The sequence below is a fragment of the Brachyhypopomus gauderio genome, chromosome 19, assembly GCF_052324685.1.
Source record: "Brachyhypopomus gauderio isolate BG-103 chromosome 19, BGAUD_0.2, whole genome shotgun sequence".
In the NCBI taxonomy this organism is placed as follows: domain Eukaryota; kingdom Metazoa; phylum Chordata; class Actinopteri; order Gymnotiformes; family Hypopomidae; genus Brachyhypopomus; species Brachyhypopomus gauderio.
The window spans coordinates 8,155,246-8,173,961 of record NC_135229.1 but is presented as its reverse complement, the minus strand read 5'-3'; the positions used below and the strand labels follow the sequence as shown (position 1 = coordinate 8,173,961).

At 41.6% G+C, this 18,716-nt stretch overlaps 1 protein-coding gene across 6 annotated transcripts in view; it reads left to right on the top strand.

Moving 5' to 3' along the window:
• Positions 1–9,858: 9,858 nt before the first annotated feature.
• Positions 9,859–18,716, top strand: part of efr3a (EFR3 homolog A (S. cerevisiae)) — a 35,827-nt gene continuing 26,969 nt past the window's right edge. Inside the window, exons 1-3 of one of the 6 annotated variants that reach the window (XM_076980927.1) lie at positions 9,859–10,021; positions 10,490–10,625; positions 16,710–16,786. In XM_076980927.1, the coding sequence (XP_076837042.1) occupies positions 10,616–10,625; positions 16,710–16,786 (87 nt within the window). In that variant the 5' untranslated portion in view covers positions 9,859–10,021; positions 10,490–10,615. Of the gene's footprint in view, positions 10,022–10,149; positions 10,392–10,489; positions 10,633–16,709; positions 16,787–18,716 lie in introns of those variants that run through there. The other 5 variants (XM_076980925.1, XM_076980926.1, XM_076980924.1 and 2 more) reach the window with 5 other exon arrangements.

Here is an 18,716-nt window from a genome sequence, read left to right as displayed (position 1 = left end):
AATTGTCAGCCTTATTTTACCTGGGACAAACCTATGGACATGGACCCTCCTATCTCTTCCTCTGTTTTGTCCCCTCAGCCTTACGTCACACAGTTTTACCCCTCTTCTTGGCTGTTCACCCTGTACATGGCCTTTTCTTACTGTAACTGAATGCCAAGATTCACCGGTGAACAATTAAATCAAGTTAGGATAAATTACCAAAATGTAACAAATTTTTTTTTTAAGAAATGTAAAATTATGCCCGAGTGATTATGACATGTTCAGCACATTTGCATGTAATGACCTAGGCAATGACCTTTTTAACCAGCTTTAATATATTTCTTTAATATTTTAAGAAATCAGGAGTAGTGCTTACTGTAGAACAAAAGACATGAATGTGCAATACTAGACTAGACAAAACACAGGGCTTATATACACCAGACTAGACAAGGGACACCTGAACACAATAACGAGGGGCTGGGTTCAAAACATAAGGAGGGTCTGTTGAGGGCTTTAAACTTCTATCAACCACTATAGCCCAGCGCGTTCGTTTGATGGGAAGGAGATAGCAGGAACAACCATACCAAAATTATAGCAATATCAAAAAGGCCTTTATTAAAACAGAGATATCTCTCTCACATCTCACATCCTAACATTTACATCAGAGAGACCCAACAAGTGTACATGACGTCTTTATATACGATTTCTCCGCCCCCAAACGCTTAGATCTTCTTCTATACCTTACATGGTGGTGTCGTTTGAGCAAACATGATTTTGCTGTTCAAGCAGACATGACTTTTCCATTTGTTTCAACATATTAGAATATCTGTTCAAAGGGATGCTGTCCTACACCGGTATGTTGTACTTCTCCTTCATCAGTCTAACACTGCGGTCCTCAACTTCCCGTTGACCGGGTCATCTTCCCTTTGAAACTCCTTACACATCATGATTTCCCAAGGCCCTTCTTAGGGTTTACAGCTTAAACACATCTAATGTAGTAGTTATATTTAATTACTATATTATGTTAATGGTAAGCAAAATATATTGTTGCTAATGCTAGTGCTAAGCAAAAATAAACCCAAAATCACAACAGGTCCAATTACTATATTATGTTAATGGTAAGCAAAATATATTGTTGCTAATGCTAGTGCTAAGCAAAAATAAACCCAAAATCACAACAGGTCCAAGACAGACAGATAGCACATGGCTACATGAACAACACAGACTTGACAGATGTGGGCGGGGCTAGAGGTGACATAAATATATGAAAATGTATGGTGTCCCCCTGCCAGTAGTCTCTGATATACGGGAGTGGCATTGTTTATGTTTTGTTGGCATTTCACATATCTGTTTTAAATTAATTTATTAAAACAGGTGGCCTGTGTTCACTTCATTCTCTGCTCCCCCTCACCAAGGAGTCGAATCGAGCTGCTCTGTTTTACGTCACGTTGGCTTTCTTTTGTTAACATTAACGCACTTTTATATTTGATTTTGTTTTCGTTCATTTCATTAAACTCTTCAGTTGAAGACTCCTCCTTTTTTCTGCACGTTCTCCACCAGGAGGTCACCAGCTCTGCTTCCAGTCGCCAAGAGGGAGCTACATCTCCCTGCCATGTCCAAGGAGTCAGACATGGAACAATGGAAGCGCTGTCTCTGCACCTAGTCAACTGGAGCTCAAGAGAGGGGCCCCCTCAAGCAAACTGACTGGGTGCTGCCATCTCATGTTGCTGCAGAGTTACCCTTGAGGTTCCCTCACATAGGGAATGGGTGGATTCTACAAGCCTCCTTACCTAGTTGGCAAGGAGAAGGCTTCATTGAAGAAGAGGATGGTCACCATGCTCACCACAATGTCTCCCTGATCAGGGCTTGGGAGATAAGGCATCCTCTGTGTCCTAGACTCTGGGTGGTGTGATGCTGTATGTGCCCTGGGGTGTTCCCAGAATGCATTTGGTGGGAGGTACAGTGATGGTGCCTCCCCACCTCGAAGCCTCAATTACATGTTTCACATGTTCTGTCTGTGTGATTTATTGCCACGACTCCCTCAGGTTGTGTGTTGTTCTCCACACCTGGGGATTGTTATTATTTCATGTCTTTTATAAAGTTTTTTACAAATGATGATAGTTGTCGTTATGATTGTTATGTTGTCCTTCTTTTATTCCATTTAATGCACTTTTATGTTTGGTTTGTCATTAAGCTCTTCAGTTGGAGACACCCGTTTGCTTCCTTCTTCCTGCGCATGCTACACTCGTGAGAATGAAATTCACTTGAACTGTTTCTTTTGACTGGCATACCTGACCCCACCACCATCTGTCACTCACGTCTTTGTTTTGTTTCTCCATGTGCTAGTGTGCTAGTGTTTTTGTTTTCCATGTGTTCCCCTGCCACACCTTTGTCTATTTGTAACCATGCCCCTTACCATTGTTGTCACCTGTCTGTAGTTTAGTCTCTTACCTCTTGTTTTTCAGCCCTGTGCTTCTATTGTTTCTTTGCTTATCTTTGTTTTCCCTACAGCCCATTTGTTTGGTGTTCGTCAATGTAAAATGTATTCGTTTTGTTAGGGTTTGTATGTCTTGGAAATCTGTTTAAATGTCTGACTCCCTCTCCGATTTGACCCTGGCTTGCTTATACGACCCTGACTTTCGATTGCCCTTTAATAAATCTCGCCGTTCCCAGCATTTGCATCTGCCTCCTTATCGCTCCATGATACCCACGGTGTTACATCGATATAGGTGTATATATATATATATTAGGGGTGGGCATAGACTATATATATATATATATATATATATATATATATATATATATATATATATATATATATATATATATATATCACAAAAACTACAATTATTTGTACCTGAGTACTAATAATAACAGTACTTTAGGTGAAGTTACTTTTGAGTGTATATTTATTGTCATACTTCCTCTTTTGTGTTCAAATTCATACAAGCATTTATACAAATCATGTTCAGTTAACTTGATGGTGCAAAAAGAGAATGGGTACAGACCTTACCAAGATTTGCATACAGGTGATACCAATAACCTAAACATAGGCTATAAAAAGACCAGCTAACAGTGAAGGTTGTAGGCTCTGGCATGTCATGCACATTTGTAGCCAATCCAGTCGATGAGGGAGTGCATGTAGTGTGCAGAGCAATCAGAGTATCAGCTCCAAGGTCATTCCAGGATAGGACAGATCCACTGGGCTTTCCAGATGACCACTTATTTGAGCGCTACAGAATCGGAAGACACTATATATTAAAAACAAAACTGGACATAGTAAAGCTCTAACCAAACCCAAAATTATCTGTTTGCTTTGCGCTTCTTTGCCAGTGGCGTATTTATTTACAGCATCGGGTATGGAGAACACCTAAGAACCTAAGAAAGACAACAGTCTGCCATGAAATTAGAAATGTTTGTCTTGCACTTAAGCGCTTCCTTAATATATTAATTACATTCCCTGGTCACAGAGGCATCCATCCCATTAAAGTAGCCTGTGTGTCTGTGACATTGTAGCAGCCTGAACAATGTGGCAACACCGCAGAAAGAAAAGATGCCAGGAGTGCGGTTGGATGTTAGAGCACATTGATGGTAGAGCTGTGAGGGACACGTATACCAACACTGACTTTGGTGGCATATGTTGTTTGCTTTTGTTTATTTGTTAATTACCCCCAGAATAAAAATTAACAAGATACTTTTTTTTCTTCTTTTTTTGCCAAGAAATGTTTATTAATGTTCTTGCTGTGCCTGTGGACAGAAGACATTTTGATTTACAATAGCAAGCACATCACAAAGAGATACATTTCACTGCAACATTTAAAATGATCCTGTTTGGAAGCAGGCAGATGGTCTGTACAGTCAAATAACAGTAAGGGCAGAGGCTGCCAGCCCTACAAAGCTCTATAGAAGATGTTACACTCCTTCAGACAGCTGAATGCACCTCCAGGCTCCTGAAAAGATTTTAGTAACTTTTGGGCCCGTTTGAAGATAAAGCCAACAAAGTCCCGCAATCTTTCATTTCGAAGAGCGGCCTACATTCATAAGTGGATGGGCATCCCGCGGTGCCTTTCTGGTGTTGTTTGGCAGAAACACCCTCACACTACCTCTGAAATCCATCTGACTGGGATACGGACAGGAGAAAGAGAGACTCATGTTCCAACTGAGAGACTCCGACTGTACGAAACACCCAAGTCCAGGTCCGATCAGGACGTAGGTCGGATGCAGCAGAGCAATCCATCAGTCATTTGAAACATCAAGAAGTTGTGGGCGTCTCACATCCATCCAGAGCCAGTCTTGGCTCAGGGGCATCCCCCAAGTGGTGGTCCAAATCCAATATAAAGGAGAGAAAGGATCTGGTGATTTCTGGAGATTGAAAGGATGTAAGTGGAGTCGTATAAGTCCAAAGGGGTTGACCAGCATCACCAAGGGAGGTGGAACACCTGGAAAATAATCGGTCCATTACCTGGGCGGACATGTAGTGAATACCGCAGGCCTGACTTAGCTTCTTAAGCAGGCAACATATGACAATTCTCCTCAGCATCTGGTATGGCACGGAGGAGAGCTGCCAGCCATGCCACTCCCAAAACCCTATTGGGCAGCACATACTTTCCAGTTGTAGGACAGCACTGACACAGGTGGTGGCATGACTGGGTCCTGCGTGAGTTGGCAGAATTCCTGGAGGCATGCAGGCTTGAGGCAAACAAGGCCAGCCCAGTACCTTCACCATCACCCATTCAAGACCTTGAGGACATGGTCTCTATTGACAACAGGAGCAGAAGGGGCTCTTGCAGCAGACCTCAACCAGCAGCTTAGGTTCCTTCAAGAGATCATCCAAACCTCCCTGCGGCCTGACATCTTACTTTGGTCTTCCCTCACCAAGACTGTCGTCATGGACTGTTTCATGGGAGGAAGGAATCGAATCTGCCTTCGAGAGGAAGAAGGTCAAATACGCAGTACGTGTGATCTGGGGCTGAATGGAGGGAATTAACATTCCTATTGGAGGTTGGGTGTAGAGGCTATGCAAGGATATCTGTCCAGCGTCTCTTGAAGTCCTTGGATATCAGAGGCACTAGGCTGAAGAGGTCCATCAGAGACGCTATCAAAGAAGCAGAGCAGGGGAGCGTTTGGCTCTGACTCTACAGGAAGGATGCACAGTGGTGGAAACAAGGATCCTATGACCAGCTGCAGGGGGTAATAGGGAAATGCTCCAATCGCCACTCCACCATCCAGAGATGTTCCGGGATTAAAGGAGCGAAACATCCGTGAAGGATGGCTCCCGGTTGATGATCCTGTAGCTGGCACATGGGCACAGTCAGAGGTGCCACCCAGGCAGAGATATCACGCTGGTGGTTCATCCAAGTATTTGCTACGACTCACATCTTCCTCCATTTTTTTTATTTGGTGCAGCAGAGGTGTGAGGCCTCTGGAGGTGGAGGCCTAATGGCCTTCTCTTAGTTCTTCCATTTCCTTTAGAAACAGCACAAATTATGAGATCAGACAGCACATCAACAGACAGATACTCAGACACACTCCTTACAGCTGGCCTTTCTGAACAGGTTGAAACTGTGCCATCATCCTCCTGCAACATCCTGGATGGTGTTGCAATCTCCCCCTGCAAATAACAAATTAGACATCTAAATGTTAAATGCCCTCTGGGTACAATCATAAGAAATGGCTGGTTTATGGTGCACACATCATTGCCAAATACAGGAGGTCCAAAATAGTATATACTGTGTTGTATTAAGCCCTCGAGTATACAATTACAATGTATGATGTAACCTATAAGAACAAAAATGTAAAACCTATCTTTAACATGAGGCTGTGTTTCATGGGGACAGACAGGATCATATGATGTTTCTCCCTCAATTCCTACAATGACGGGGCAACTACTGTTTTGCTCTAAAACAAGCTCTTCTGCAGGAGTGAACACTTCTACAGGAGTGAGGAATGCTACAGGAGTGAACACTTCTGCAGGAGTGAACTCTTCTGCAGGAGTGAGGAATGCTACAGGAGTGAACACTTCTGCAGAAGTGAGCTCTTCTGCAGGAGTGAAGACTGCTACAGGAGGTCCACCATTAGTAGCAGTTTTCTTTCTGGTCGCCAAAATATTTTATGCAGTTAATGAATGACATAATAAATTCTACAATAGGTATGGTATTTTAGTTAAAATGGTATTTTACAATTTCCTGCACAATAGACTAACCAACTGGAATTGCACTTAACTTTCTGGAGTATATTTTTAGATTTCATTTTGAACTGCTGTCACATTCTTTTCACTCCACTCATGTTGCTTCTGAATTGGGATATGATTAATAATTGATTTAATATTACAATTTTGAAATGGCTATGAATTGATGGCAATGAAGTAATATGCTTACACATTTAATCTGTCTGCAGTTTTCTGCCCGGGAGCCTCTTTGGCTTTATTAATACAAGATATGCCTTTCCTTGTAATTATGTCTTTATAGTCATCATAACGACTTAGTTCCTTTTGATCTTTCAGCATTTTGAGGCTTTTTCAACAAATGATTGCTGAGGCTGTTTAAATACTGTGTGCACATGCATGATCATCAATTACTAAAGTCTGGCTTGAATTAGTGGGAATATGTTACAGCTGAATCTCATTACTGCAACAGAATTGGACTAAAGTGATCCATTTGGCTAACTCAAGCTTACTTTTATAAGCTTACTACACGGGATACCACCGGAGGAGGTGCAGGTGGTTTGGGTGTGGGTGTGGGATCCGCAGGTGAGGTTAGTCTTCGTATGGCCAGAGTCAGACCTTCTACTGCTGCACCAAGGTGTTGGAGGAGTTGGTCATGATTCCCCAACACTCTATCCTGAGACCGGGTGGCAGACTGGAGCACAGCCAATCCTGCTGGATCCATAGTAGATGAAGTATTCTGTAACGTTAACACGTGATAATTAAAGACTCTTAATTTCTCTATGCCTCTCACGTCCTCTGATACCCACACCATCTCACCCTATTCCTAATAAGACTTGACTAGCTAAGCTTGACTGCTAAGCTTGACTTGCCACATTAATGATTATAATCACTTACGCAATTTAGCAGAAACTCTTATCTGGAGTATTTTACATATTTCTCAGTATGGCAGTGTGTGTACCATTTGGGAATTGGAAACCATGACCTTGGTCTTCTTAGCACCATCCGCTACCTGCTCTACCAGATGACTACAACAGGCTGGATCATTTCAGCCTTTGTGACCTGGTCAATCTTTTTATTTGGAATAATCCACGTTACTAAATTTGGCAAAGATATAGCGCCATCAAAGGTAATGTAGCAAGGGGGCACTATTGATGGCTGCATAACAATGAATTGTCTCAGTAATGCTAAGTAAAGACACGGCGACAGTATAATTGAATCATTTTTATCACCTTTCTTTGCATTTGATTTCTAAACCTAAGCTAATTGTTCCAGTGCCAAACCACAGTTTACAGCACAGTTCTGCTCATGAGTTTCCTCAAGACCTCTGCTACTCTATCTCAACACAATTGATTTAAACTGGATTTCCATTACCTTAAGGTGTACATACTAATAAAATGTTATCCAAGCTGACACTGGCAAACTAGCACAGAAACTTTTACAGCCAACCATTGTGGAACAGACATGCAGACACTTAAGTGGCCATAGGTTGATGTCTCTGTTTTGTACTGCTGTAATATACTTTTGATTCCATTGTTAAAAATGTACTGTGCTGCAGTAAACAGACAGATAAGCAGATGTGACTTAACTTAAATGAACAATATGCATAAACTAATTAGTCCACCTGGTTAGATTCTGAGCTCTGGTTTCACTCTGTAATAATAGTCAAGGTATCCTCAAATCACACAGACTCATATCATTATGAAGGAACCTTGTGTCTAACGTGAGGGGGTGAGGCAGGACACAATGTAATCAGCTTAATTTTATTTACTTAGCATAGCAAATTAGTGTGTAGCAACGTTAAACACAAATTAAAACAAAAATGACACAACAATGACACACATTAAATACACTCACATTAACGAATACAAGTGCAATACAAGTGTAAGGTCACCTAAGGTCAAGTGCAGGAGCAATCTTCAGCCATGTGAGGTTGGTGCAAGTGTTATGGTCGCTTCACCATCTCTAGAGTAGAAATCTTGTTATGTCCTGAACGAGTGATTCTTCTTCTGTCTGATGTTGCTCTCTTACTTAATGCAAGTTTTTTGGATTGTGCTTAAAATATTTGGCAATCTTGCAATTTATAGCCAGAACACTTTCAAATCCACTGATGCGAAGTGAAACCGTGATTGTTTGTTACAGACTGTGGGCTGTGCACGGCGAGTGTTCAAATGGAAGTAACCTCACACCTGCAACCATGTTACGAGCACTGTCAGTGCCAAGTGTGATGCCAAGTTTTCCTGTGATATTCCATTCTTCTGTGACATCCACAAAATAATCAACACATGCTTCTGTATAGTGTTGTGTTTCTGTTTTACTCATAGTTAGTTCAAACGACTGCATCTTCCATTCATTTTCAATGAAGTACGCAGTAATGCCCTAGTTGTCATTCCTTATAGAAGCTCAGTGGTCCCGTGAGACACATTTTGCTTGTTCAAGCATGTTCATCCTTCGTGCTTTAGCGCTTTCATACAAAGTGTGCATTCTTGAAATTATATTTCCTCTTGAGGGTAGATTATAACATGTCTGTCATTTTCATTATCATTTAATCTATTCAGTTAACCAAATCTGCAGTTACCTTCTCACTTACAGGTTTCGATTTCCGTCCATGAGTACCACATTCCTGTAATGTAAACTGATGAGGCCCTGAGGAGTTTCGGTGGGGTGTTTTGATTTGAGGTGGTATGTCAAAGATTAATTACTTCCATGGTAATTAAATTCAGATTTGCTAACTATGCAGATTACTTAGTTTTCTCCAGAAATCCATCAGACAACTTTTTAAAGTAAAACTTTCTACCTAAAACTCCAATCTTGTCCTTACCCATTTTTAGTGGCACACTTAATTAAGTAGTATTACATGTTTCTTAAACATTTATTACATTTTACATCAGTTTTAGTATAGTTTTAACGGTGAAGAAAGGGTGCTAAAATTATTCACAAAGACTTGGTGAGGATGAGAGTGGGTGTTTACTACTGTGATAATTAGTTAACAGCAAGAGAGGGAAATAGGATTATATTATGTCTGACAGTTTACTGTTGAAAATGCACGAGCAAAGCTCTCACTTCTCAGTATTCTCTGTGGGATGCTACAATATGTCAAATATGTGTGACAGTGTTTTAATAGTGTGTTAAATGGAGAAAATAGTATGCTTCTCTCTCCCAACCTTCATCTCTCTCTCTCTCTCTCTCTCTCTCTCTCTATCTCTGTAAGTGTGTGTGTGTGTGTGTGTGTGTGTTTGTGTGTGTGTTAACAGATGCTGCCATCTGTAGGGTGGAATCTCTTAATCACATATAATTCTGTTGAGCTCAAATAGCCTAAGCTTAATACTGCCCCTCCTATTCACCCAAACACACACGCGAGCGCGCACACACATACACACACGCACACACACACACACACACACACACACACACACACACACAGCTACTTCAGTGGTATTCCCATCTTCAGTTTCTGTGAATTGAATGATTCTTCTTTCTGATCTCAACCTTTTAGAAGAGGTCACAGAGAGGCATCTAACAGATAGTTTACTGCACCTGCACTCGGATTGGGTTTAAGAAATAACGATTATTATCTTGTTAGATATCTTATCTGCGTGTAGGGGTAGAGAGAGAGAGAGAGAGAGAGAGAGAGAGAGAGAGAGAGAGAGAGAGAGAGAGAGAGAGAGAGAGAGAGAGAGAGAGAGAGAGAGAGAGAGAGAGAGAGAAACTGCTTATTCATTTTGCTGGTGCACGTCTCAAGTTCATATCCTAGAGAAATGCAGCTAGTCGAAGGGTTGTAGAAGCAGGAACCAAATCAACCAAACCACGTCGCTTAGAGGACCTTCCAAAAACAGACTACCTACTAACTCATGAAAACTTTTTTCTCACAACTGTCTGGTAGGTATACGCTGCTAATATTTCACCTGTCAGCCCTTAATACGGCATGCATCTGCAAAAGGAGAATTTTTGTCTTAAAAGTGACACACAAATTAGACTCGTGTTGATTTTTTTTTACTCAGGGAGCTACTCCCACTTCCGTGTTTTACTTCCACGTAACGCAGTGTAAAACAGGAAGCGCTAATCTTAAGGGTTAATCTCCGTGCGTCCACAGGTATTCGCCGCACACTATTTCGTGAAGTTTAATTACTTCGAGCGCTTTCAGTCACAGACCGCAATGACATACAAGTGTGTGTCCTGAACATATCACAAAAGCGAGGTGTGTTGCAGCTAAGCTAGTTAGCTAGGCACCGACAGTGTCAGAATGCAGGTGATACGGTGAACACGTCTCTGAAATAAACGTCTCCGGTACGGTGTGTTTGAATGCTTCACGGGCGAAATTAATTTAGTTTTTTTTATCTTTATTAGCGTCACGAGTCGAGCTGGCATCGGTGAGGTTGTGTACGCTTTCGGATAATCCGAATAACAGGTCCTGCGTCTCCTGGAAGACTCAATCGCAGCGAGTCAAAAGATCTACGGCGTACGAGCAGAAGAATGCCTGCTGGTAAGAGGTGCAACAGTTTTTATATTCACTCACTGCTAGTAACACAGCTTTGGTTTTTAACTCATTTATGGATGCAATTATTATACAAAGCCAAACAAGTGTTTTTTTTTTACCACTTTTGGAGTATCTTAAGTGAATACGTTGCCAATAAGAAGGCATAACCTGGCCTTGTTGTGGTTTTGAAAAAGGTAAGAAGCATAGTCAACAGTCTCTCTCACAGGTCTGGTTCTTCTTCTATAATAAAAAATATTAATCATTGTCAGACCTTCTTCCTTCCTCTTTTGGTTTGTACAGCTGTGTCCTATTTGTAATATTAAAGCATTATGTTGCAGATATCTATATATAATTGTTTTGCATTTCTGTGTTCATTTACATTACAGCTCACTTGTTATCAAGAACAAGGTGTATTGAATCTTCACATGTTAGGGAGGAAGACAGCAGGCAAATGATAATAACAAGTTGTACTTTCTTTAGAGCTCCTAGACATTTCAGTGCGTGCATGTGTTTGTTATGCAGAAACATCGCGATGATGCTTTAGTTACAGTGTGTGTATCACTGAAGTGGATGTGCCAGGCCAAAGGCCTTTGGACACTTATCTGAAATCAGTGTGGTCTTTCCAACTGAATTGTGTCAGTGCATTGGCAGTATTGGCAGTATAGTTGAGTGGTGACCCAGAGCGGTTGGTCACTTGCAGGCTGATGACACTTTCTGTTGCTCCAGGTGAACTGTGCCCTGCTCCACTTATGTTTTAGGGACAAGCACAGTCCCTTGGTGCTAGATTGCTGCCTTCATTCACATCCTGCTATGTATGGCACCTGTTTGAAGCACCTTTCATTTCATTTCATTTTTTCTTAGCTTACATGTGACTTTGTCACATCCAAAGACAAAGTGTAGACATCCTGCCTTGACTGCAGCAGCCTTTAAGAAAAGGTGTAGGCTCTCACAAGATGCTGAATTTTTATTATTTGATTCTATTGCCTTTTGATTATTCTATTTTTATGTGAATATAGAAAGCATGCTGGTATTACAATGCTATAATGGACATTTGTGATCACGTTCATTCCTATACACTGCAGGCTCACGTTCTTGTGAAGGCCTAGTGTAGAGGAGTACATATTCCTGCATGTTTACCGCTCTGACACACCTGTTTACAAACAAGGCAAGTCCTGTGATGCTTAGCTGATGATGTAACTTGGGTGTATTCGAAAAAGGCTCAACCCAAAGTTGGAAGGGATCGTTCTGTGCTCGTCCACCAAATAAATAAATAAATAGGCTACCATATGAAACAATATATAAAACAAATAGTTAATTTGTAAATTATAAAACAACAAAGAGGCAGAATTTGTGTCATTTATGAGGAAAAAATGTCCTAAATTACACCCCCCTGGAAATCTGCATGACTAGGAAGGTCCAAGATCCTTGAAATCAGAACGTGTGTGTGTGTGTGTGTGTGTGTGTGTGTGTGTGTGTGTGTGTGTGTGTGTGTGTGTGTGTGTGAGTGTGGGTGTGTGAGTGTGGGTGCGTGTGTGTGGGTGCGTGTGTGTGGGTGCGAGTGTGTGGGTGCGAGTGTGTGGGTGCGAGTGTGTGGGTGCGAGTGTGTGTGTGCGAGTGTGTGTGTGTGTGTGTGTGTGTGTGTGTTTGTGTGTGTTTGTGTGTGTGTGTGTGTGTGTGTGTGTGTGTGTGAGAGAGAGAGAGAGATAGGGAGACTAAAAGAGAAATGGGAGTGAGCAAGGTGTTGTAGGAGATAGTAATCTTTGATGGAACAGAATGATGCGAAGCATAGAGCATGCTTTCTGATTAAAACAGTTGAGTGTTCAGTTTTGATTACTTTTCTGTTTTGTGATCTAACAACTACTCTAATTTAATCATTCATATCAAGAGTTCATCAGCATGTTTTTAATTCAATGCAAATATCACAATTGCAATTTCATAATAGATTATTTTCTGTTTGTATTATTTTCTAGTTGTTTTCTGAAGATTTAAGTTTTCTCTTACTCATTCTTTCTCGGTCTTGTTCTCACTGGTTCACATACACACAAACACACACAGATCACTTTGAGATGTGGGCCTAAATGTCTTTAGTTGTGAAACATTCTTGGCCACCTTGCATTTGGAGACATGATCTTTTTATTGGCTGTTGGGGATGAGGAAGAAAACTGATTCTAATGATGGTTTCAGAACAAAAAATATCAAGGCTTACAGGTGTGTGTGTGTGTGTGTGTTTGTTACAAACAGTCACTATTAGTGGTTATTAAACCCATTTCATTTTGTTTTGAACAGAATTTAATTTCATTAACTTTGTATTACCAGTATTTGTCTTTTAATCAAGATAATTAGTTGGTACTTGTGCCTTTTTGTGAAAAGTATGTGATGTGTGCACATTTGTATATGTACAAATCTACATGCAAATATGCATGTGACTGTGTGTGTGCGCGTGTTGGCATGTTCGCACTAGCTGAGAGGTGTGGCGTCAACCGTTGGAACGCAGTGCCATGTCCTGCTAAGTGCCTTTGGCTGCCTGCACTGTGAATGGCAGCGATGGCAGGGCCGGACCTGCCGTGCAGGCAGCTGTCACGGGAAGGTGACCGGCACCAAGACTTTGGTCGCTCGGTCTCAGGTTCTGTGTTTCATATGGTAGTGCAGCTGAGGGTTGAAGGAGGCCTGAAGCACCCGGTGCATGCGTCCATGCTGGGGGTGGGTACTGTAGGGATGAGAGCCGTGGAGAGGTCATAGCATTAGAGAGAGAGGAAGAGAGAAGCACCCACTCTATTCATGCAGGTATGGACTAGCACAGCGTTAACGCTGGTAAGAGTGTGTGTGAGAGAGAAAGTAATCCTGATTTTGCTATTAACACTTTTTGCTCTGACTATTGCTCTGACTCTCTGGGAATGATAACAGCGAGAACAGGGAGGGAGACTCGGAGGGAGTGCTTGCTTTGTTCACCGTCGTGTCACGGGTGTGAAACGTTGAACGTTATGCACAATCTGCAAACTGAAAACGAGAATTAAATTGCTTGCGCAATCCAAGGTTGTTAGATGGTGTCATAGTTCCTCACTCTGCTTCTGTTATGTCCAGCGGCTTCATCAGTCACAGGCTACAACAGCTGATTCACTCATATATTGTTTTACTTCCTTTGAGGTTGTCTGTCCATACACAACGTTTACCATTAATTGCTCACTGGGAACACTCTTGGGGATGTCTTTCTGTTGTAGTGCTATACAGATAACCTTGCCACATTTGTAAAACAAATTCAGCATTTAAACACCACACACACAACCACCACCACCATGCATGTACAGTTTCAAGACTTGCTGATGGATTAACTTGATGGTTAAAACTCGGTGTGGTGTCTGCTCTCCATCAGCCAAATAAGGATTTTATTCATGTATGTGAGTTCAGTCATGAACATGCACACACTGGTATATGCTTTGAGTTTCTTGGGTTCAAATTCTACCTCAGACCAAACATTGTTAATTAGTTATATTCATTTGATATACATGAATGAATAGATGGCACAGTACAGTGTATTCATTTGATAACACAAGTTGTCATGTTGGTTTAATTTCACCCCTCAGAAAAACCTTCTCACAGTAGAGTGGTGAACTTAAATCATCCTATAAGAATAGAATAGTATATCAAAATACCTACACATGGCTTCTGCTTTTGTGTGGCCCAGAACAGGCAGTGTCAGTAATTTGAAATTGTAAATTTTCTAATAAAATTGTTTGTGAGTGTATGGGTTACTTAACTTGGGAAAATGTCATGGAGTGCTTTCTGCATAGTGAAAACCTTTCTTCATATGGTTTAAATGCATAAGTACATTTGGTGATACATACAGTTGTAAGGTCTAAGCTGGAGCGTTCTCGTGCCTTACCTAAGTGAACTGTGGAGAATGTAACTGAATACAGGTGCACACGGCAGAGGCTAAAAGATCAGTGCCTGATAGGGTCATGCTTACAGGTGTCGATAGGTGGAGCACCAAGATGATTGGTCAACGGGGCTGTCAGTCTTGGTGGCAGGAAGAACAAGGAGGCATATCTGGTACAAGTGTGTGTCAGTGTCTCGGGTGAACCTGTGTTTCACCTGTCCACCACAGCGTTCAGTCTCATAGGGTCAGTTTTGGAGAGGGCAAACTTGTAACACCTGTAGTTTTGCTGGAAGGGTCAGAAGTGAGTGGGTCGCAATGAGGAGGTACAGGCGGGTGCCACGCTCGGAAGCAGACCGAACCTTCAGACATGTTCGCACCAGGGAGAGAACCTTCATCCTTACCATACTGGGTACAGGAATGTGTGTGTGTGTGTGTGTGTGTGTGTGTGTGTGTGTGTGTGTGTGTGTGTGTGTGTGTGTGTGTGTGTGTGTGTGTGTGTGTGTGGTTGCTGCCTCCCTGTGTGTAATTCTTGTTTAATCTTCTATGGTTTCTCATAGACTCCAACAGCATGCTGAATATAAGCAGTTTATACACCTGATCTGGAAAACAGCTGCGCAATATGTGTTTGAGAGTGCTGGGGTGATATTGACGTGTTTGAGTAAAATAAGTCAAAATGTGCTGTTATAAATAGTATTGTAAAGGGCGCATTGCACATCCTTGTTGTGCCTTTCTCTTTTGTCTCTGCCCCATCCATCACTTGCTCTCTCTCTTTCTCTGTCTCTCTTTTTCTCTCTCACTCCCTCTCTTTTTCTCAATGAGTGTATCATATGGTTGATAATGGTAGCCCCTGTTTCCAGTTCTCAATTTACAGTACCACATTTCCGGCACACACACACTCGCGCACAGTGGGGGAAGAGTGAATGAATTCAAGTTTGGACTCTATCTATAAACAGAAATTGTGTGTGTTGAGTGTGTGTGTGTTGAGTGTGTGTGTGTGTTGAGTGTGTGTGTGTTGAGTGTGTGTGTGTGTGTGTGTGTGTGTGTGTGTGTGTGCGCCCAGAGAGGGGAGGGGGTGTTAAATGTGAGAGGAGAATGGTGGCTTGTCAGATGTTCTCAAATTTCTTCTTTCTCTTAAATTATTAATCAACCATTCAGACGGAGCAACACACACAGACACACAGAGAGGACTTTTCACACACACGTGCCTAGCACATGCTACACACACACACACACATGGCCTAGTCCACACACACATACACATGTGCACACACACACACACACACACACATGCTCCTAACTCATGAGCTGCACATAATGAAGCCAGTCATCCTTCACTCATGGAAACGGAGTGTGTGGTCACTGTGGTGTCCACTCTTGTCCAGATGGCTGCTGGGCCCTTCAAGGTCACCCGAGTGTGCTGCACGGACATGATTCACTGATGTGCTTGCTTTATTTATTGAGTAGTTACAGAGGGACCAACCCAGACTGATCAGATTGGCAGTGATACTCTTTTTTGTTTTGCATGCAAATGATTGTTACAAGTTCATATAATGGTAGCTTAAATCGTCATGAGCTTTTGATGGTCACAGACAGTGGCTGTGTTAAATAAAAAAACATGAACAAAGCAGGAATACATTTATTTGTTGAGAGAACACTTCATTAACCCTCAAAAGGAAACTGGTGATAGCAAATTTTGAAAAGCTGCAACTGTTTCCTTCTTTCATCATGGACTTGTTTGGGGCTTGAGGCCAGGACCTCTTGCTCACAAAGCAATCGTGCCATCAGATCAATGTTTAATACCCCTAAACCCTCCTGTAATGCCCCAAGACCCACATTTTGGTAGTGTGTGGGTTTGGGTAGTGTGCGGGTTTTTGTAGTTTGGGAAGTGTGCAGGTTTGGTAGCTTGTGGTTTGGGTAGCGTGTGGGGTTGGTATCTCCTGCCTCAGCAATGCTCCTGGCAGCTAGGCTAAATTATTTACAGTAGCTTCAAAACTGTTCTTTCGAATATGTATATTCATAATTAATATGCATACTCCTGTTTAATATGCATATCCATATGTTCCATGTGACTGTCAGAACTGAGCTGCTCCTTTAGGATGGATGATGCCGCATATGCTAATGACCTTTGAACCCTAGAACATGGTTCTTTGAAGTTAACCTTGAGCTGGTCTTAATCTAAGGTCTATGAAACATCTATGTGTGCTCTCTCCTGACAGGTGTATGTGGATGCTGTGGCCGTTGTCGGCCACGTTACAAACGCTTGGTTGATAACATCTTTCCTGAGGACCCAAAGGTAGACCACCACCTCAGCTCAGTACACACATACAGGCACGCATGCATTCCCTCTTTTCTCTCTCTCTCTCTTTTCCTCTCTCCTGCTCACAAGCAAAGCCTTTAAAACAGATCCACACATACACTTATACACACTTTCACTTTTAAGCACGAGTGATGTGTTCTGGATAAGTTATGACATGAATGTAGACACAAACACACACACGCACACACACACACACACACACACACACTTCCACCGATGACTCATGGGTGTGATTTGTTGTACTGGTCACAAGCTCATTAAGTAAATTAAAGTAAATGAGCAGTTTGAGAGCTGTTGATGGCTAATGTTTGTTGGGGGTGGGCTGTGTGTCTCTCGGTGTCTGGCTCTTTCTCTCAGTTTAGCTGCTATCAAGGAAAGGGAAGGATGGTTTATTCATGTAACACTTCATAAACAGTGGCAATTCAAATGCTTCTAGTGTTGCTACATCAATTAATTGATTTAAAAAACTATTAATTTCTAATAATAAACAACAGAATTCAAATATGGGTCTAAATGGGTCTAAAGTAATTAAAAATATGTTAAAATGTTAAAATGAAAGTGCTAATAGTTTGAATTTAAACATGTAAAGTGCTGAGAAACGAGAAAATGAAGTCATAATAAATTAAGAATTAAAATAAATAAATGTATTGTAGTGCTGACAATTATTAGTTAAAACTGCAGAATTACATTGCCAAAAGTATTCGCTCACCTTCCTTGACTCACATATGAGCTTAAGTGACATCCCATTCCTAATCCATAAGGTTCAATATGACGTTGGTCCACCCTTTGCAGCTAGAATAGCTTCAACTCTTCTGGAAAGGCTGTCCACAAGGTTTAGGAGTGTGTTTATGAGGATTTTTGACCATTCTTCCAGAAGCACATTTGTGAGGTCACATATTGATGTTGGACCAGAAGGCCTGGCTCTCAGTCTCTGCTTTAATTCATGAGGTCAGGACTCTGTGCAGGCCGGTCAAGTTCATCCACACCAGATTCTGCCATCCATGTCTTTATGGACCTTGCTTTGTGCACTAGTGCACAGTCATGTTGGAAGAGAAAGGGGCCAGCTCTAAACTGTTCCCACAAAGTTGGGAGCATGAAATTGTCCAAAATGTATTGGTATGCAGCAGCATTCAGAGTTCCTTTCACTGAAACTAAGAGGCCAAGCCCAGATCCTGAAAAACAACCCCACACCATAATCCTTCCTCCACCAAACTTTGTGACAGGTCATGTGACAGGACGAATGCACTGTATTAATGAGAGGATGACCAGGGCCATGTATTGCGAGATTTTGGGGAACAACCTCCTTCCCTCAGTTAGAGCATTGAAGATGGGTCAAGGTTCATCAAGGTTCTGGAGTGGCCTAGCCAGTCTCCAGACCTAAACCCTATAGAAAATCTTTGGAGGGAGCTCAATCTCTGTTTCTCAGCAACAGCCCAGAAACCTAGCTGATCTGGAGAAGATCTTTATGAAGGAATGGGCCAAAATCTTTGCTGCAGTGTCTGCAAATCTGTTGGAAAAACTACACAAAAAAAAACTGAAAAACTAAACTGTTGGAAACGTTTAACCACTGTAATAGCAAACAAAGGCTACTGTACCAAATATTAACACTGATTTTCACAGGTGTTCAAATACTTATTTGCAGCAGTAACACAAATAAATTATTAAAAAATCATCTATTGTGATTTCTGTATTTTTTTTTAGATTATATCTTTCACAGTGGACATGCACCTAAGATGAAATTTTCAGTACCCCTCCATGATATCTAAGTGGGAGAACTTGCAAAGTCTGCATGCCTAAGCGCTTAATTTTATACACCTGTGGCCATGTATAAACAGAAGTGAAACTAGAAAAGGCTGATTAGAATCAGAAAGGCTGTAAAATAGTAAAAAGGAAAAAGTTACACATT